Source organism: Schistocerca gregaria, chromosome 11, assembly GCF_023897955.1.
Source record: "Schistocerca gregaria isolate iqSchGreg1 chromosome 11, iqSchGreg1.2, whole genome shotgun sequence".
Classification (NCBI taxonomy): Eukaryota; Metazoa; Arthropoda; class Insecta; order Orthoptera; family Acrididae; genus Schistocerca; species Schistocerca gregaria.
Genome location: NC_064930.1, coordinates 99,900,758 through 99,922,693, shown reverse-complemented (window position 1 = coordinate 99,922,693; position 21,936 = coordinate 99,900,758). Strand labels below are relative to the sequence as shown.

Sequence of the window (21,936 nt, the reverse complement as noted above, 5' to 3'; positions counted from 1 at the left end):
ATTCTTCCAATGAATCTCAGTCGGGCATCTGCTTTACCGACGATCAACTTTATATGATCATTCCATTTTAAATCACTCATAATGCGTACTCCCAGATAATTTACGGAATTAACTGCTTCCAGTTGCTAACCTGCTATATTGTAGCTAGATGATATGGGATCTTTCTTTCTATGTATTCACAGCACATTACACTCGTCTACATTGAGATTCAATTGACATTCGCTGCCCCATGCGTCACTTCGCTGCTGATTCTCCTCTCCATTGAGAACGACATGCTGCGTTCTGTTATCTAGGAACTCCTCAATCCAATCACACAATTGGTCTGATAGTCCATATGCTCTTACTTTGTTCATTAAACGACTGTTGAGAACTGTATCGAACGCCTTGCGAAAGTCAAGAAACACGGCATCTACCTGGGAACCCGTGTCTATGGCCCTCTGAGTCTCGTGGAGCATTAATGGTGTGTTGGAGCAAAATTCAGGTGGCATCCCTATACACGCCTGTGTTAAATGTGTAACTGACGGAAGTTTAATTGTTGTATGTCTGTTAGTTATTGTCTAGTGCTGCATTAAATAGAAGGGTGTGTTGCACAGTGTGCAGATTTTAAGATGACAAGAATCTACATTAAATTTTGCGTGAAACTTGAGAAAACTTGTACAGACACACACCAAATTGCATAGGAAGCCTTTAGTGATGAGTGCTTAAGCTGTGTTTAAATTCTTCACACAGTTGCAAAATTGGCAGTCGGAAGTTAAAGATGACCCTTGTCGAGGAACCCTTTCGACGTCTATCTACGGTGCTCGTGCGACAAACGTCAACAAAACTGTGCACGCTAATTGAAGACTGACAGTCTGCTGAAGTATATAAAATTTCTGTTGGATCGTTTCACGAAATCCCGACACACCATCTTGGAATGCACCGTGTTGCCACCAAGTTCGACCACAGCTTACTGGTCGAGACCAGAAAGACCTTCGCTTTGCAGTCGGTCCAGAGCTTTTGGCTCGCACAAATGAAAACGAAATGTTCTTTAAAAGAATCGCATCTGGTTTTGAGATGTGGGTCCACAAGTATGATGTTGACACCGAGGTTTAGTTTTCACAGTGGGTCGAGAAAGGTTCTCTGAGACCAAAAAAAGAGCTACTGGTCAGGTCAAATGTCAAAGCCGTGCTGATAGTTTTCACTGACTTAGAAGGATAAGTTCATCATGAATTCGTGCCACAGGGAGAAACTGTTAATTGATGGTACTTTACGGATATGTTGTGAAGGTTGCAAGAAAATACGAGTATGAAGTAGCCTGAAATGTGGTGAGACAATTTGTGGTTCTTGAAGTATGATAATACACCCACACATTCATTCCTTTTGGTGTACAACTATGCCACAAAAAAATTAAACGACTGTGGTGCCTCATCATCCGTACTCTCCAGACTTGGTCACTGCAGATTTTTTTTTTTTATTTCCAAAGTTGGAAACCCCATTGAAAGGATGAGGATTTTGTACAGTAGGCAATATTCTCTCTATATAGATGGAAAAGGGCACATGTCATCCCAGTTTTCAAGAAGGGACGTCGAACAGATGTGCAGAACTATAGACCTATATCTCTAACGTCGATCAGTTGTAGAATTTTGGAACACGTATTATGTTCGAATATAATGACTATTCTGGAGACTAGAAATCTACTCTGTAGGAATCAGCATGGGTTTCGAAAAAGACGATCGTGTGAAACCCAGCTCACACTATTTGTCCACGAGACTCAGAAGGCCATAGACACGGGTTCACAGGTAGACGCCGTGTTCTTGACTTCCGCAAGGCATTCGATACAGTTCCCCACAGTCGTTTAATGAACAAAGTAAGAGCATATGGACTATCAGACCAATTGTGTGATTGGATTGAAGAGTTCCTAGATAACAGAGTGCAGCATGTCATTCTCAATGGAGAGAAGTCTTCTGAAGTAAGAGTGATTTCAGGTGTGCCACAGGGGAGTGTCGTAGGACTGTTGCTATTCACAATGTACATAAATGACCTGGTGGATAACATCGGAAGTTCACTGAGGCTTTTTGCAGATGATGCTGTAGTAGAGCCAGAGGTTGTCACAATGGAAAATTGTACTGAAATTCAGGAGGATCTGCAACAAATTGACGCATGGTGCAGGGAATGGCAATTGAATCTCAATGTAAACAAGTGTAATGTGTTGCGAATACATAGAAAGGAAGATCCCTTATCATTTAGCTACAATATAGCAGCTCAGCAACTGGAAGCAGTTAATTCCATAAATTATCTGGGAGTAGGCATTTTCCATGTGTAAGTGTATCAGGGAATGTGTATGGGTCTGCAATGTAACTGTTAAATAAATTAGTTAGATGTGAATGTGTTGAGGTGAACTTCTTTAGCCAGAAATTTGATATTTTATCTTTTCCAGGGGCTTTTCAGTTGTGCGTAGAATTAATTGCTCGGGTGACTTCATGTTGCAAAATTATCACTTCAGGCATTTGTGGTATCATCCTGTATGTCTGTTTCTGCATGTATCCACCGTGCATGCCTGTTATGTTGTACCGCGTTTGACCATATGTTGCTCCAGAAGTGTTCCATGTCTGTTATGTTTGGTGGGTTGTCTATTTGAATGTGTGTGTTATCTATTGTCTGGTAAAAGTTCTTTTGGTTTGTGTTGAATGTTTGGTTTTGTTTCCTTCTATTTTCACTTTTTTTGTATCTTCTAAGTCGTTTGGCCAATGCTTGTAATTTCTGCTTCTTTTCATCTAATTGCTCTATCGCTTCTTGTTGTGAGATTTTACCTAACCTTTTTTTGTTTCTTTTCTTTTTTTTTTTTACATTTGATGTCTTATAAATTGTGTTAGCTGTCCAATGTCTTTTCTCAGTTTTTCTATTCTGATCTGTAGCCTGTGTTGCCATGCTGGTTTTGTGGGTTTCTTCTGTGTGTTGGTTGATTCTGATCTCTGCCTGGTGTGTATATTTAGAGTAGTGAGTGCTCCTATATAAACCAGTAGTTGTGACTCTTCCATAGTTGTGTTTTCATTTGTTTTGTTGTGTATGATAGTGTTGATAGTTTTTATTGTTGTTTCGACTTGTGGGTTATTTGGCGGTCTATGAAAGAATGGTTTAATGTCTGTATTTGTGTCTTTGTATTCTATATATGTCAGCTGAAATTTTTCTTCTATATCTAACATGTGTGTCACTTCGTGTTCTATTTGTACTTCTTCTGGTGGCAGTCTTAAGATTTCGTTTTCCTCCGATTGTTTAATTGACGTGTGTTGTTCTTTGTTTGTTTCTCTGGGATGTTTGAGTCCATTACTGTATTTTCTTCTTCTGATTGCACATTATTTTGTTCCAGTATTTGTTGTACTTGTTGTTTGATGTTTTCTAATTCTGACTGGGGTATCCTGTTATTTTTTATTATTACACTAATCTGATCAGCTAGTCGTTGTTCTGTTAAAAATTTTTATTCAGGGTATCTGGTAATAAATGTTGTGTATACTTGTGATCTGTATCCAGTTGTGTTGGTTCCTAGGTTTGTTGCTTGGTAATAACAGAACATGAGGTGTCGATTAACTTCATCTGACCATCTTATCCTCTGTCTTTGTTTTCCTTCTAGGGTGGTTGCAGGAAGCGTATCCTGCAAAACGCCTCTATATAGATTTAAATCATTTTCCGTGTGGCTAGCAGTGTCATTACCATTGTGGACGGGCATAGGGTTCAAGTGTCGTCCTCAACCATGACGGCGCTTGTCCAAGGCTTTTTTATTTCTGTCCTGAACCAACTAATCACACTAAAAGAGGGGTTAGCCCTGTTAGTGGTTTGTTCTTTTCGTCGCCTTTACGACTGGTAGATCATAACGGAGGCCTATTCTTTTCCCGGGCCTCCACGGGGTTTATTGTTATTATTATTGTTATTTTTTGTTATTATTGTTATTATTATTATTATTATTATTATTATTATTGCTAGTACCCTATTCCTTATCTTAAAAGATAGGTTAAGGAAAGGCAAACCTACATTTGTAGCATTTATAAACGTAGAGAAAGTTTTTGACAATGTTGACTAGAATACTGTCTTTGAAATTCTAAAGATAGGGCTAAAATACACAGAGCTACAGGCTATTTACATCTTGTAAAGAAATCAGACAGCAGTAACAAGAGCCGAGGTGAGTGAAAGGGAAGCAGTGTTTGAGAAGGGGGTGAGACACAATTGCAGTCGATCCCTGATGTTCTTCGGTCTGTACTTTTGATCGAGAAGTAAAGAAACAAAAGAAGAATTTGGAGAAGTGATTGAAGTTCAGGAAGAAGAAATAAAAACTTTCAGGTTTGCCAATGACATAATTCTGTCTCCGACAGCAAAGGACTTGGGACAGCAGTTGAATGGTATAGACGCTGTGTAGAAATGAGCATATAAGACGAACATCACCAAAAGGAAGAGAAGGATAATGGAATGTACACAGATTAAATCAGGTGTTGCTAAGGGAATTAGATTTGGGAATAAGACACTTAAAGCCCGGCCAGGGTGGCCGAGCGGTTCTTGGCGCTACAGTCTGGAACCGCGCGACCGCTACGGTCGCAGGTTCGAATCCTGCCTCGGTCATGGATGTGTGTGATGTCCTTAGGTTAGCTAGGTTTAAGTAGTTCTAAGTTCTAGGGGACTGATGACCTCAGAAGTTAAGTCCCATAGTGCCAGAGCCATTTGATTTTAAGACACTTAAAGTAGTAGATAGGTTTTGCTATTTGGGCAGCTAAATAACTGATGATGGCCAAAGTAGAGATGATACAAAATGTAGACTAGCGATGGCAAAATTTGTTAACATCAAATATAGATTTAAGTTTTAGGAAACCTTTCCTGAAGGTATTTGTCTGAATTGTAGTTGTGTATGGAAGTGAAAGATTTATCATAAAGGGTTTAGACAAGAAGAGAATAGAAGCTTTTTAAATGCAATGCTACAGAACAATGCTGAAGGTTAGATAGGTAGATTACGAAACTGATGAGGAAGAAATAAATGAAAAGCATCAGTTTGCTTTTGTTCTACAATATTACTTTTATTGTTAACCGATTTTCGGCTTGCAAGGCCATCTTCAGGTATTTACTGAGTATTATCTCCAAAGAAGTTAAACTGTTTGCAAACAGCATTGGAAGAGAAGTAACACGCCTAGACTGAAGTAGAAACAGACGTAGCAACTAGGCTGGCTGAACACTAACGCAGCTGGAGGTTGCAGAATTCTGACTCTGCATTTGCTGAGCATGTACCGAGTGAGGGCCACAACTACCAGCCAGTGTCCCGTGTACTTCACTTAGCAAACAAAGGCCATAAACTCAACCTGCTGGAAGCCCTGGAAATTAACAAACATCTTGCTCACAGTCCAGATCTCATCCCAAATGACCAGACACAGCTCAACACTTCCTCTCTCCTAAACGTCATATAAACATCTCTGTTGTTTATTACTTCCCACACTGTCTCTTCCTACATATTCCCATTTTCCTGTATTCATTAAGTTCTTTTGCTTTGTTCAAGTTGTCTTTGTATTCCATATAGACTGTAGTCTCAATAGTTACGGCTTTATTTTAACTGGTACTTGTATTACTGTCCATGCTTAGTACCCGTTGTTGTTATATCATGTGTTCATACACTACTGGCCATTAAAATTGCTACACCAAGAAGAAATGCAGATGATAAACAGGTGTCCATTGGATGAATATATTATACTACAACTGACATATGATTACATTTTCACGCAATTTGGGTGCATAGATCCTCAGAAATCAGTACCCAGAACAAACACCTCTGGCCATAATAAACGGCCTTTATACGCCTGGGCATTGAGTCAAACAGAGCGCGGATGGCGTGTACAGGTACAGCTGCCCATGCAACTTAAACATGATACTGCAGTTCCTCAAGAGTTGTGACTGGCATATTGTGAGGAGCCAGTTGCTTGGCCACCATTGACCAGACGTTTTCAAGTGGTGAGAGATCTGGAGAAAGTGTTGGTCAGGGCAGCAGTCGAACATTTTCTGTATCTAGAAAGGCCCGTGCAGGATCTGCAACATGCGGTTGTGCATTATTCTGCTGAAATGTATGGTTTCGCAGGGAGCGAATGAAGGGTAGAGCCACGGGTCGATACACATCTGAAATGTAATGTCCACTGTTCAAAGTGCCGTCAATGCGAACTAGAGGCGACCAAGACGTGTAACCAATGACACCCAATACCATCACACTGGGTGATACGCCAGTATGGCGACGATGAATACACGCTTCCAATGTGCGTTCACTGCGATGTCGGCAAGCACGGATGCAACCATCACGATGCTGTAAACGGAACCTGGATTCATCCGAAAAAATGATGTTCTGCCATTCATGCACCCAGGTTCATCGTTGAGTACACCGTCACAGGTGCTCCTGTCTGTGATGCAGTGTCAACGGTAACTGCAGCCACGGTCTCCAAGCTGATTGTCCCTGCTGCTGCAAACATCGTCGAATTGTTTGTTCAGATGGTTGTTGTCTTGCAACTGTCCCCATCTGTTGACTCAGGGATCGAGACGTGGCTGCATGATCCTTTACAGCTGTGCTGATAAGATATCTGTCATCTAGACTGCTAGTGGTACAAGACCGCTGGGATCCAGCACGGCGTTCCGTATTACCCTCCTGAATCCCACCGATTCAATATTCCGCTAACAGTCATTGGATCTCGACCAACGCGAGCAGCAGTGTCGCGATACGATAAACCACTATTGTGATAGGCTACAATCTGACCTTTATCAAAGTTGGAAATGTGATGGTGCGCATTTCTCCTCCTTACACGAGGCATCACAACAACGTTTCACCAGGCAATGCCGGTCAACTGCTGTTTGTGTTTGAGAAATGTGTTGGAAACATTCCTCATGCCAGCACGTTGTAGGTGTTGCCACTGGTGCCAACCTTGTGTGAATGCTCTGAAAAGCTAATCATTTGCATATCACAGCATCTTCTTCCTGTCGGTTAAATTCCACGTTTGTAGCTGGTCATCTTCGTGGTGTAGCAATTTTAATAGCCAGTAGTGTATTTTACTTTGTTCATTTATTTAATGCAAACTGTTACACAGCCACTGTTTTGATTATAATGTTAATGTTAAGATGCAGTAACACCACACTCTCAAAGATCGCATTTATTGTAAGTTCCCTCAAATGCCTCCATTTTCCTGTATTTATTTATTTCTGTTAATATTATTAATATTGCTTAAGTTCCTTATGTATTCTGTAGTCACATTGATAATTGCCCCGTATTTTAATAGGTTTGTGTATCACTCTCCATGTTTCATACCTCCTGATGTAGCCTTCTGTAGTACTAATTTTATTTCATTACTTTGGGTTATTAATAGAAACTGTTATGTAGGCATGCTATTCCTATTTTGTGTTAAAGGTTTTCTCATTGAATTACCACCACACTATCAAAGATGTTACTTACTGTATGTTTCTACTTCAATCTAGACATGTTACTTCTCTTTCAATGTTGTTTTCAAACATTCTACATCTACATCCACATCCATACTCCGCAAGCCACCTGACCGTGTGTGGCGGAGGGTACCCTGAGTACCTCTATCGGTTCTCCCTTCTATTCCAGTCTCGTATTGCTCGTGGAAAGAAAGATTGTTGGTATGCCTCTGTGTGGGCTCTAATCTCTCCGATTTTATTCTCACGGTCTCTTCACGAGATATACGTAGGAGGGAGCAATATACTGCTTGACTCCTCAGTGAAGGTATCTTCTCGAAACTTCTACAAAAGCCCATACCGAGCTACTGAGCATCTCTCTTGTAGAGTTTATGTATCATCTCCGTAACGTTTTCATGATTGCTACATGATCCTGTAATGCAGCGAGCTGCTCTCTGTTGGATCTTCTCTGTCTCTTCTATCAACCATATCTGGTACGGATCCCACACTGTTGAGGAGTATTCAAGCAATGGGCGAACAAGCGTACTGTAACCTACTTCCTTCGTTTTCGGATTGCATTTCCTTAGGATTCTTCCAGTGAATCTCAGTGTGGCATCTGTTTTACTGACGATCAACTTTATATGATCATTCCATTTTAAATCACTCCTAATGCCTACTCCCAGATAATTTATGGAATTAATTGCTTGCAGTTGCTGACTTGCTATATTATAGCTAAATGATAAAGGATCTTTCTTTGTATGTATTTGCAGCACCTTACACTTGTCTACATTTAAATTCAATTGCCATTCCGTGCACCATGCATCAATTCGCTGCAGATCCTCCTGCATTTCAAAACAGTTTTCCATTGTTACAACCTCTCGATATACCACAGCATCATCTGCAAAAATCCTCAGTGAACTTCCGATGTTATCCACAAGGTCATTTATATATATTGTGAATAGCAAAAGTCCTACGACACTCCCGTGCGGCGCACCTGAAATCATTTTTACTTCGGAAGACTTCTCTCCACTGAGAATGGCATGCTGTGTTCTGTTATCTACAAACTCTTCAATCCAATCACACAATTGGTCTGATAGTCCATATGCTCTTACTTTGTTCATTAAACGACTGTGGGTAACTGTATCGAATGCCTTGCGGAAATCTAGGAACATGGCATCTACCTGGGAACCTGTCTCTATGGCCCTCTCAGTCTTTGGTGATAATACTCAGTAAATGTCTGAAGATGGCCTCGTAAGGTGAAAACCAGTTAACAATAAAAGTAATATTGTAGAACAGAAGCAAACTGGTGCTTTTAATTTATTATAATGTTGTTCTACCAAGAACCGACGGAAGATACTGATAACATAATGAGGAGGTACTGAATAGAACTGGGGAGGAAAGAAATTTGTGGCACAACTTGACTAAAAGAAGGTATTGGTTGATAGGACGCATTCTGAGACATCAAGGGAGCACCAATTCTATACTGGAGGGAAATGTGGAGGTTAGGAATTGTACATGGAGACCAAGAGATGAATAGAATAAGCAGATTCAGAAGTATGTAGTTTAACAAATAAAAATAAAATATAATGTATTATAATAATAATTATTGTTTGTTTGGTTGAGTAAGTAATTGCGAGATTAAAATTTACGCCGTGAATTTATCGAGCTTCGCACGTCCGAAGATGTACGGAACGTAGCCAGGGCTCATTATATATATATTTTTTGTAGACAAAGTCTGCTATCTGACCTCAGCTTCAATCATAAGAGTGGAGTGACTAAAACTACTAAAACAGAGAAAAGCATATGATTAAATAAAAGATATATTCATTTTAACATATACATTACGATATAAATGACAATTATGTAAAATTCTATCGAAATAATTGCTGATAATTCACAAATGAGAGTGACTTCTTAATTCTGCACCTCTTTTTTTGCAAATAAATATCAATATGGCTAACTGTGGAGCCACACAAAATATTACGCCCTTCTAGGACAACAAATGACATAAGAGTGTAGATGCCTACTGGCTGCGATAAAGAGAGAGCCTTGTTAATTGCTTTGTTTTTCTTTCTCTTGTCTTAAAAAATATACTCTAAGTCAGTAAATTAAAGATCGTCTGTGCTCGGGTGCAAATGGTTCCTTAAAGTAGGTTGGGTTAGTTATTTGGGGATGAAGAGGTTTCGCAGGAAAGAGTAGAATGGAGAGCTGCATCAGACTAGTCTCTGGACTGAAGACCATAACAACAACATTGTTTATTGTTGTTCTTGTTATTATTATTATTATTATTATTATTATTATTATCATTATCATTATCATTGTCGTTGTTCTTGTGTTGTCGATACTCGGTCGGCACCTCCTGACCTGCGTTTTGTTTTGCCCCAGCATTCAGTTCACAGTTCTGGTGTTCCGGGCGAGCAGAGAGACGTCGGGCAGTAAGTTCTGCACAGCCTTGACGCGCTCCCTCGACGACGTGGCACGGGTCCTCGGCCCAGCACCGCCTCTTGCCACGAAGGATAGTACCGCCACCGTCCCGTCTGCCAAGCTGTGACACTGTGATGGATCAAACTGTATGAGGTACTGAAACATGGGTTACAACACTTTTATTATTTTAATAGATAGTATGGTAAGAATTGTCCAAGGTGGTATGTAGAGCCTGTGAAACTGGAGACATACCATCAGATCTTTGGGAAAACATCATACAGTCAATCTGGGAGATAACTTGGGCAGATAATGCTAGAATTCCAGAATGAGATTTTCACTCTGCAGCGGAGTGTGTGCTGATATGAAACTTCTTGGCAGGTTAAAACTGTGTGCCTGACTGAGACCCGAACTCGGGACCTTTGCCTTTCGCGGCCAAGTGCTGTGAGGACGAGGCTTGAGTCGTGCTTAGGTAGCTCACATGGTAGAGCACTTGCCCGCGAAAGGCAAAGGTCCCGAGTTAGAGTCTTGGTCGGGCACACAGTTTTAATCTGCGAGGAAGATTCAGTGCTAGAATTGTTGCACAATCAGCTTATGAACTAAACTTCCTGGCAATAATAACATGCAGAAGAATGAAATAGAAAATTCATCATCAGCCAATTTGTTCATTTGGTGATTCGGTGGCTTTGAGTCTGTGTGCAGTGTAGGATTCCTGCAGGTACCTCCATTTATGTTGATAATGAGGTTCTCATTGCCAGTTCAATCTAGCTATCTTTTGTAGGTCTCTTTTCCACCTGTCCGATGTTCTTCTTCTCAGTTTCTTTTGCCAAATTGGGTCCAATCCAGTATTTTTTTTTTACCTCCTGCCACGTTTTCTTCGAGTAACACGACCTGCTCACTGCCATTTCGAGGTATTCACTCTTTCTATCGAGCAAGGTGGAGGAGCAGTTAGCACCTGTACGCGCGTTTGGCAGGCCATCCAGGTTTAGGTTTGTGGTGCTTTCCTTAAATCACTCCAGGCAAATTCCGGGAGGGGTCCTTTGATAGGGCACGGCCGATTTCCTTTCCAATCCTTACCTAACCCGAGCTTGCGCTCCGTCTCTAATGACCTCGTTGTCGACGGGACGTTAAACACTAACCACCACCACCACCAAATGAGATAACTACAACAGGTGTTAAACATGGACAGTAATACTGGTTTCAGTCTATAATGACCATCATCAGATCTGCAGCAAAAAAATGGGAAAAACATAAATACGCTTACAGGTTGTCTACAGCTTAAAAACAATAAACAGACCATATTGAAAACTACTATTGACATATATATTCATTTGTGCACTTTAAGTATGAAGAGGCATACCAGTTTTATAAAAACAATGTCCTAATGTACTGCAGCCATAGTGGCATCGTCAAATGTTAAATGCAAAATCAGCACCAGCATTGTCGAATATATATAAATAACATCATATGCACGAGTCATGTTGTCACTAGTACTACTGTTAAAAACAAATTGCCAAACAGTAGCCACAAGATGTTCGTGTTGTAAGTTCACCAGATGTCGCTAAGGTAGGCATACACTAGTTTTCAATAATTAATTGTAAAATAAAGGAGGATACAATAGTTGAAGTCTGTAATTAGCTTATAACGTATAAAAGGCATTACAGTAATAAAAAGCGACATGTAAAACAAGACTACAGGGCAAAATTCGTAGACATAAGGCTGAAATGTGTGTACAAATACATGAGAAATACACTACTGACCATTAAAATTGTTACACCATGAAGATGACGTTCTACAGAAGCGAAGTTTAACCGACAGGAAGAAGATGCCGTGATATGAAAATGATTAATTTTTCAGAGCATTCACACAAGATTGGCACCAGTGGCGACACCTACAACATGCTGACATGAGGAAAGTTTCCAACCGATTTCTCATACACAAACAGCAGTTGACCAGCGTTTCCTGGTGAAACATTGTTGTGATGCCTCGTGTAAGGAGGAGAAATGCGTACCATCACGTTTCCGACTCTGATAAAGTTCAGATTGTAGCCTACCGCGATTGCGATTTATCGTATTGTGACATTGCTGCGTGCATTGGTCGAGATCCGATGACTGTTAGCAGAATATGGAATCATCGGTTCAGGAGGGTAATTCGGAATGCCGTGCTGGATCCCGACGGCCTCGTATCACTAGCAGTCAAGATGGCAGGCATCTTATCCGCATGGCTGTAACGGATCGTGCAGCCACGTCTCGATCCCTGAGTCAACAGATGGGGACGTTTGCAACACAACAACCATCTGCACGAACAGTTCGATGACGTTTGCAGCAGCACGGACTATCAGCTCAGAGACCGTGGCTCCGGTTACCCTTGACGCTACATCACAGACAGGAGCACCTGCGATGGTGTACTCGACGACGAACCTGGGTGCACGAATGGCAAAACGTCATTTTTTCGGTTGAATCCAGGTTGTGTTTACAGCATCACGATGTCACATCCATGTTTCGTGACATCGCGGTAAACACGCATTGGAAGTGCGTGTTCGTCATCGCCATACTGGCGTATCACCCAGCATGATGGTATGGGGTGCCATCGATTACACATCTCAGTCACCTCTTGTTCGCATTGACGGCACTTTGAACAGTGGACATTACATTTCAAATGTGTTAAGACTCGTGGCTCTACCCTCCATTTGATCCCTGCAAAACCCTACATTTCAGCAGGATAATGCACACCCGCACGTTGCAGGTCCTGTACGGGCCTTTCTGGATACAGAAAATGTTCGACTGCTGCCGTGGCCAGCATATTCTCTATATCTCACACCAATTGAAAACATCGGGTCAATGATGGCCGGGCAACTGGCTCGTCACAATACGCCAGTCTCTACTCTTGAATTGAAAAGTCTGGTCAAGGGTCACTGAGCAACTGGCTCGTCACTATACGCCAGTCGCTACTTTTGATGAACTGTGGTATCGTGTTGAAGCTGCATGGGCAGCTGTACCTGTACACGCCATCCGAGCTCTGTTTGACTCAATGCCCAGGCGTATCAAGGCCGTTATTACGGCCAGAGGTGGTTGTTCTAGGTACTGATTCTTCAGGATCTATGCACTCAAATTACGTGAAAATGTAATCACATGTCAGTTGTAGTATAATATATTCATCCAATGAATACTCGTTTATCATCTGCATTTTTTATTGGTGTAGCAATTTTAATGGCCAATAGTGTATGTTAAATATGCGTGACATGTACTTGCGCGGGCAAAGCCACAGGTAAATAACTCATTTTAAACGCCTGGAACAATTTCTACCAAATTTGCTACACACATTAGTTGCAATATGGAAAGGAATACTGCGAGGGTAAGACCACGAGGTTCCTGTTGGGGTGAAAGTTATAAGGGGCCCTCCATAAATTACATAAGTTTTGTTTCGAGTTACAACTCTAATCTTCATCTATAACGAAAACCTTAAATGTGTTCCAAATTCTATCTTTATTTAATGAGGTTTAAATTTTTTGTATAACTTTTTGGCATGTGGTGGGCTTGTAGTGTGATTGTTGTTCATGCTTGCTGCTTCAACATTTGCCAAAAGGCTGATACCACCTTTGAGGCTTTGACAAAAACTGTCACCGCTCTGATTTTGTCTGCCTTGACTTTTGCTGAGTGATGACAGTGTCTTTCTTGATTCTACTATTTCGTGATTTTCATTTTATCTGACAAATTTAAAATGAGCGAAAACAGTGATTTAGGTATTCTGCACCTCAAAATATGTGAAGTATACAGTGCAGCTTATGCTGATAAAAGTAAAAAAAAATATGCAAGACAAAGTTAACACCTTCTTGCAAAGTTTGAAAAGTAATGGCAATGTTGAAGGTGAAGTGGATTCGGAACTTGAAATAAATATAAATAAAACAAACATTGGAAACTCCAGGTTAGAATATCCACACTGTAAGGAAAATAAAGATTGCTACTTACTTTGAAAATGACGTGTTAAGTTGCAGACAGGCACAATTAAAAGACACTTATACATAAGCACAGAAATGGAAATAAAACTGATGAAAAAGAAAGCGACACTCGTCAAAACCACCAAAACAGCTAGAGCCTGTGGGTATAAAAGTAATTTGAGTTTTACATTATTTTAACATTTTGTTCTCCACTGCTAAAAATGAATTTAGTATTCTGTATAAAATTGGAAAATAGAGCAACCCAGTCATTTACGTTCAGTTGTTATTCACTTCTGACCACAACACAAAATTGGCAACTGCATCTTTCTGTCTGTCTGTTGGGGGTAATCTGGGAAGCTACGGGGTCGATTTCATTGCAGTCGTCACTATTATGTAGCTGAATTGTTCAGGGTGATTAAGTATACATATTGTGTGAAATCCCCATATTCAGCATTTTACATACTTGTTTTTAACTGTAAAAAGAAACCCAACAGGACATACCAGAGCACATTAATGATATTGGTATTCAGCGAAGTGGAAGTCAGTTACCTCAAACAACATCCAAATCAACACCTAGCCAGAATACGTCTCAGAATAAAATTGTATAATCTGAGCTCAGCACATGGTGTTGCTATGGTACCAGATGAAGCAACAACAAAAAATAACAGCATTAAGCAAAGGCATGCAGCAGGAAAAAAAACATACTGAAGAAAGATCAACACAGCTGAATGACAGAGAATAATTGTGAGTCTAAAATACTAAGAATTCTAGCAATTTTTGAAAGTAATTCTGACTTAGTAGCAGCTCTTAAAATTCAAAATACTGTCAGTCAGCCTAGAGCAGAAGGAAATCGATAAGATTTACTTGAAGTCATAAAGGAGATTGCAGTTTTTGTTGGTGCAACTGATGATGAATGTCGGACTGAAACTATCGCATGCTGCAAAACACTGGATGACTTACAAGCTGAATTATGTAAAAAGGCTATATTATCAGTCGATCATAAGACTCCATCCCAAAGGAGTCAGTACAGAGCAAAGGAGGGATAAAGTTGTAACTGTCCCTGTTGAACTGTGCAAACCACACTTTTAGACTTAATGTGAAGCATAAAGATGGCAAATTTTCGTTCAGCTACAGTAAGAAACCTTGAATCTTTAGCTTCAGTCTAGGGTCCTGGTCAAGTATTCTTTTTACCTATGAGGGCTGAAACTTCCTGGCAGATTAAAACTGTGTGCCCGACCAAGACTCGAACTCGAGACCTTTGCCTTTCGTGGGCAACTGAGCTACCCAAGCACGACTCGCGACCCGTCCTCACAGCTTTACCTCTGCCAGTACCTCTTCTCCTACCTTCCAAACTTGAACTTTTCAGAACTAGAGCATTTGCCCACAAAAGGCAAAGGTCCCGAGTTCGAGTCTCGGTCCGGCACACAGTTTTAATCTGCCAGGAAGTTTCATATCGGCGCACACTCTGCTGCAGAAAATTTCATTCTCGAAACCTATGAAGTTTCCAGTGCTTTTTCACACAGTAAACATCATTTTATTGCAAAACCAATTATACATTCTGAAAGCTTGGACTTTTAGCTATTATTCAACATAATCCCCATCGTGACTGATGTGTTTTTGTAGATGCTCTGGAAGCTTTTTCATACTCGGGTTGTACCACTCTCCCAGAACCGTGCAGGAAGGAATCGACAGCTGCCTCTGGCTCTATGTCGCTTGAGAGTTTCATCCCCCTCCCCCAAAGTGTTGTTTCACGTAGGGCAACAACTGGTAGTCACTGGCAGTGACATCAGGACTGTATGGTCAGTGATTTCCCACACGAATTTGGTGATGAGATCTCTGGTGGTGCTGGTGACATGAGGGCGGGCCTTTTGTTCTTTATAACCTGCCGTAGCTTTGTTAGTGTCACGCAGTACCGTGCCACTTTGAGTGTTGTACCTCTTTCCAGGTAGTCGACCAGCACAATGCCTTTGCCGTAGCAGAATACTGAAGCCACCGCCTTCCTCACTGATGGCATTTGCTTGAATTTCTTGACATTTTGAAGAACTGGAATGACGCCATTCTTTCGATTGTTCCCCAGTCTCTGTCATGAATTAATGGACCCGATCTCATCCCTGGTTACAATTGAATCCAGAAATTCCACAGCTTCTTGCTGGTAACAGTGCAGAAACTTGCGGGCACTTTCGATGCGCTTCTTTTTGTGTTCATCAGTGAGCATCCACGGCAGCCACCTGGCACCTGCTTTGTGGTACTTCAAAATATCCGTCAAAATCTTGTCCATGGTTGTCTTAACTCTTTGAGTGCCAGCGCTTTCTCCCTAAAACCACAGTTTTATTAATTTTTTTTAAATTACCAGTGTCCTTAGCATGAAACAATTGATGCTATTGCAAGACAGAGACATCTAGTGGTTCACTGAGGTACTTCTACGAATGTGTTGCATTGCAGCAGTCACTTACAGCGTTCAGGAGAACATTCTGCTCGTTGATTGTTGTACGTCATTGTAGGAGATTGTGACATGTTGTTTTTTTCATAATGATCATACCGAGGAGATTACTAACAGCGAAAGTAAGTATATCTAAAGTTAATAATAATGTAAATAAAATAGAAAGAAACTTCCACATGGGAAAAAATATATTAAAAACAAAGTCTTTCCGCTCCCGGGATTGGAATGACTCCTTACCCTCTCCCTTAAAACCCACATCCTTTCACCTTTCCTTTTCCTTCCCTCTTTCCTGACGAAGCAGCCGCCAGTTGTGAAACCTCGAAATTCTGTGTGTGTGTTTGTGTGTTTTATTCATTGTGCCTATCTACCAGCGCTTTCCCGCTTGGTAAGTCTTGGAATCTTTGTTTTTAATATACATTTATTGTAACATAAATTTGCATTTGTGATACCGTATTTATGAGTTGTTTCAAAACGAAATCACTGGTATACGGTTTTGATACAAAAATTATCAAATTTGTATGTGTAAATTCCTAAGGGACCAAACTGCTGAGGTCATCATTCCCTAGATTACACACTACTTAAACTTGCTTACCCTAAGAACAAAAAATACACCCATTCCCGAGGGAGGACTCGAACCTTTGGCGGGAGAGGCCGCGCAGTCCGTAATATGGCGCCTCAGACCATGCGGCCGCTCCATGCGGCTATTAAATTTTAGCCTTATTCTTGCTTATTATTTAGAACTTTCTTTGACGTCTCAGTATGAGGGATCGTGTCTAAGAAACTGCAAATTTGCTTCCAATTATGACATACGATATGATGGATGGGTGAAAAAACTCGTATTGATTCATAAAAAACAATCTATTCATTACTCTTTGCCAATTTCTTCTTGTATTCGTTGATTACTAAGTTAATAAAGATTATTTTTGTGAAAAATTTTAAAATTGTGTTTCTTTTCATATTTTTGGCACTCAAAGGGTTAAAGATAAGCAATCTCTCGCCTAGGCCCACACCTATATGCGAGTAAAACTTCTTCCACTTTCATGTCTGTCTCATCTGAAACTGACAGACGCCAGTGGCCGGCTCGTCTTGCACATCTGTACAGCCGTCTGCAAACTTCCTACACCACTTATGCCCATATTATGGGGGGAACACGTTTTGGAAAGATGTTTATTGTACAGCAACATGTACGCTGCATTTTTTCGTGTTACGGAGGTATAAATTCGAATTCCACAAACACTGCACGTTACGTTCCGAAGCAATGAAATCGAGATTGCGATGCGCTTTTCTAAGCCAGTCATAGCTCAAGTCACGCGTTCTCGCCAGCTGATGACAGCATAGGACACGTGATGTAGTCAGCCAATAGCAAGATCACTCTTCAGTAGCGCGAATACACAAAAAAGAAAAGTTAATGGTTTAAATTAATATACATAGTGTTGCTACAAGAAAAAGTAAGCTTTCACAAATAATACTGGTCATGAATATTAATAAGCTGCAAGAGAAGCTAAGCTTCCACATATAATGCTGATCTTTTTGCACGTGTTACACTTTGAGATACATTACACAAATGTGCCAGTAAAATTTTTAATAACGACGCAAATATCTGATGATCTGGGCTCAAAATTTTCTAGATGGTCTTCCTCAAAGAGTTGATTTTTAAAAGAGAGTCAAACGCTCTGTGATTTAAGAAATTCATCGTACATTCTCACACATAGTTCATCTTGCGTAAAAGGAAATTTACTTTGAAAGTAATACTTTTCAAACCACCATTTGCAATATTTTCCCGTGCCCTGTTAGAAATTGGTTCGTTTCAGCAGTTGCCAGAGAGTGCCAGGTAACAGACGTCACTGCGCCCGGGCAGCTACGATGATGCAGGAAGCCCGCATGTTCGTATGTCTCAAACATTAAAAGATCTTGCATTATGTCATAAAAGAAACAAGACATCAAAGGACACTTCAAGAGCATCGGAATTTCGTGAACCATACTAAAATGCATAATTCGCCTAAAATTGCACAATCGTATGTCCAGATTCGGATGTAAATTTTCTTGAGTACCAGTACTGCATCATCTCATGTTTGTCCAGAAAGATGCCACTGCATAGTTCTACATGCATACTTACTCCACAAGCCTAGATATGATGCTTGATGGAGGGTACCCTGTACCACTGCTAGTTGTTTACTTCGCTGCTCCACTCACAGATAGAGTGAGGGAAAAATGACAGCCCACATCTCTCTGTATGAGCCCCAATTTCTCCTTTCTTATCTTTGTGATCCTTACATGAAACATACATTGGCGACAGTAGAATCATTCTGCAGTCAGCTTCAAATGCCGGTCCTGTAAATTTTCTCAAGTATTCATCAAAAATAACATTGCATCCCTCCAGAGGGAGGTGCAAGTGGTTACAGCATTGTGCAATGCTCTTCTGATTGTATCTGTGTTTACTGGTGGACACTTTATTCCATCAGGCTTCTGTTTCTTTAATGTTTGCTCCCTTTCTTTCCAGAACCTAGTTGTGAGTTCTCAAAACACTCTGTCATTATTACGACCACCATTCCACGTGGACAGTCAACTTTTCAGGTTGCAGGTACTGCCGGGGACTTGCTTCCCCTAAGATAAATTTTAAAACCGTGATTATACTGTAACAAATTAGTGAATTATCCCATTTCATATAAACAGCTCACCATCTAGTATTACAAAGAAGAAATGAGAACAACAGTAATTAATGAAAGAGTGAAAAGGAATTTAAAAGCCAGTCGGGGTGGTCGAATGGTTCTAGGCACTACAGTCTGGAACCGTGCGACCGCTACGGTCACAGGTTCGAATCCTGCCTCGGGCATGGATGTGTGTGTTGTCCTTAGGTTAGTTAGGTTTAAGTAGTTCTACGTTCTAGGGGACTGGTGACCTCAGAAGTTAAGTCCCATTGTGCTCAGAGCCATTTGAACCATTTTTGAATTTAAATATGTGAAATGACATAAGTGTTATGCTGGCATGTACATGGTACCAGACTGCTGACAGGTCTTCTGATGTGATTTTAGTTTTTTTTGGCTACAGTTGGTTCACACGTAACAGTTCAAGTCTTGAAACTCCCTGGCAGATTAAAACTGGGTGCCGGACCGAGACTCGAACTCGGGACCTTTGTTTCCGCGGGCAAGAGCTCTACCGACTGAGCTACCCAAGCACGACTCACTCCCCGTCCACACAGCTTTACTTCTGCCAGTATCTCGTCTCATACCTTCCACACTAGCCATGTCTCCGCAATATCCTTTCTTTCAGGAGTGCTAGTTCTGCAAGGTTCGCAGGAGAGCTTCTGTAAAGTTTGGAAGGTAGGAGACGAGGTACTGGTAGAAGTAAAGCTGTGAGGACCGGCCGTGAGTCGTGCTTCGGTAGCTCAGATGGTACAGCACTTGCCCGCGAACGGCAAAGGTCCCGAGTTCGAGTCTCGGTTGGACACACAGTTTTAATCTGCCAGGAAGTTTCATATCAGCGCAGACTCCGCTGCAGAGTGAAAATCTCATTCTGGAAACATCCCCCAGGCTGTGGCTAAGCCATGTCTCTGCAGTATCCTTTCTTTCAGGAGTGGTAGTTCTGCAAGGTTCGCAGGAGAGCTTCTGTAAAGTTTGGAAGGTAGGAGACGAGGTACTGGCAGAAGTAAAGCTGTGAGGACCGGCCGTGAGTCGTGCTTCGGTAGCTCAGATGGTAGAGCACTTGCCCGCGAACGGCAAAGGTCCCGAGTTCGAGTCTCGGTTGGACACACAGTTTTAATCTGCCAGGAAGTTTCATATCAGCGCAGACTCCGCTGCAGAGTGAAAATCTCATTCTGGAAACATCCCCCAGGCTGTGGCTAAGCCATGTCTGCGCAATATCCTTTCTTTCAGGAGTGCTAGTTCTGCAAGGTTCACAGGAGAGCTTCTGTTAAGTTTGGAAGGTAGGCGACGGGGTACTGGCAGAAGTAAAGCTGTGAGTACCGGGCGTGAGTTGTGCTTCGGTAGCTCAGATGGTAGAGCACTTGCCCGCGAACGGCAAAGGTCCCGAGTTCGAGTCTCGGTCTGGTGCACACTTTTAATCTGCCAGGAAGTTTCATATCAGCGTACACTCCGCTGCAGAGTGAAAATCTCATTGTGGAGTTCAAGTCTTAACATCACAAAGACTCTTAATGAGCAATATCAGACAAACAATAATTACAGTAGAGCCTCACTAATCTGCACTCTACAGGACCAGGTGCAAGAAGGTCAGATCATCAGACGATTACTTTGTTGACCTGTAACACCATACCTTGCCTGTAATTACATACATTGTGAACCAGAGCTGAGGACAGTGATATTTAAGGACCTGGTTAACAAGTTCCAAACTTCTCCTGTTTGTTCCATTCAGAAAACACTCCCAGAAAATGGTTTTGTTCCCCTCCGATTGCTGCCACACGTTCTGGAGGTAAATCTTAGTGAACTGATGTGGGGTCTCACAAAAGAATAAGATCCACAGTTGCAATATGTCGAGCACCTCGCTCCTCGATTTAATTCTTGTACAAACTGCGATCGACAGCTTACTGACCGGCGTGTGCTCTCTTCCAGAAAGGTCGTGTCGGAGCTCGCAGTTTGGCGGTTCGGAGGCCTTCCTGCCCTGTGTGCATCTTTGCAGAGTTGCTGTTCGATGTGCTGTGGAGTGGACCAAAGTAGACACTTGCGAAGGAAGATTAGAAAATGGACAGCTCATCTTACAACAGCACCATTATGTGTTAAGTACAATGGAGGTGGTGATTTAGGAAAGGATGGGTGTTTTACTGGGAACTTGGCTGTGTGTATAATATTAAATTGTACATAATTTTGTACTGAAAATTTACAATAAAAAGGGGATTTTGTTTGTTAATAGTTACTTTTTCTTCTACACTCGTCACTGAGGGTTATCGTAAAGTTGCCATTCACTTCATTCCACCCATCCGTATTTCTATCAGGTTGGTGACACTTCTTTTCTTGTACAGACAGGGTGGTCCATCTGAAGTTTCGGATGAGATTACCTTGAAAACTATACATCCGGTAAAAGTAGTGGGTAAGACAAGTTCGTGAACTCAAAGGGGGACATCAAATCATACTACACGTGACCTCCAGCTCTCGGCCCCTTGGGTGGGATGGGAGGTAACTTTTAAATCCTAAATGGAAACCCCAATTTATTATTGCAGACTCAGATTCTCCATAAAAAAGTAGTCAAGTTTTGTCTGAAACATTTTGTTTTAAACCATTGACATATGGCACTGAAATCGAGAAGAAAGTAAAATTAGGGAAGAACTCTGATTTATTTAGAATTATCTGACAAAGACGCATCAAATCAATTAAAAAACATTCACCAATTCTTTCGTTACACCAAATTAAGCTATTTTTGTACCAAATGTACTGTATCTTACTTTTAACATTACCCAGGATTGATGACATGGACATAGTAGAATGATGTCCCTGTGGGGTGCTTCATTAGTGTGAGTCCACCTGCCTCTCACATGTTGGGGTGCTTAATTAATGAAATTAGCCATGAAGAAATTGTTCAAAATTATCCCGATTTGCTTCAATGCATAGAATCAATCATCTGCGAAAGTTGTCCACAGTTTTGAGCAGCACGTCCCCTGGTATGGCTGCACACACTCTTCGAATGCGTTGCTCCATACTGTTTCGGGTTGTGGGCTGTGTGTCATCAACACCACTTTTTAAATAACCCCACAAGAAAAAATGAGGAGATGTCAGGTCTGGTGAATGTGGAG

General features: G+C 41.2%; 1 protein-coding gene across 4 annotated transcripts in view; it reads left to right on the top strand.

Annotated features, from left to right (window-relative positions):
- LOC126295101 (peroxisomal carnitine O-octanoyltransferase) overlaps positions 1 to 21,058 on the top strand; it is a 166,259-nt gene extending 145,201 nt beyond the window's left edge. For all 4 annotated transcript variants that reach the window (XM_049987357.1, XM_049987354.1, XM_049987355.1 and 1 more), the window contains exons 13-14: positions 9,784 to 9,975; positions 20,762 to 21,058. In XM_049987357.1, coding sequence (XP_049843314.1) covers positions 9,784 to 9,949 — 166 coding nt within the window. In that variant the 3' untranslated portion in view covers positions 9,950 to 9,975; positions 20,762 to 21,058. The remainder of the gene's footprint in view (positions 1 to 9,783; positions 9,976 to 20,761) is intronic.
- Positions 21,059 to 21,936: the final 878 nt, after the last annotated feature.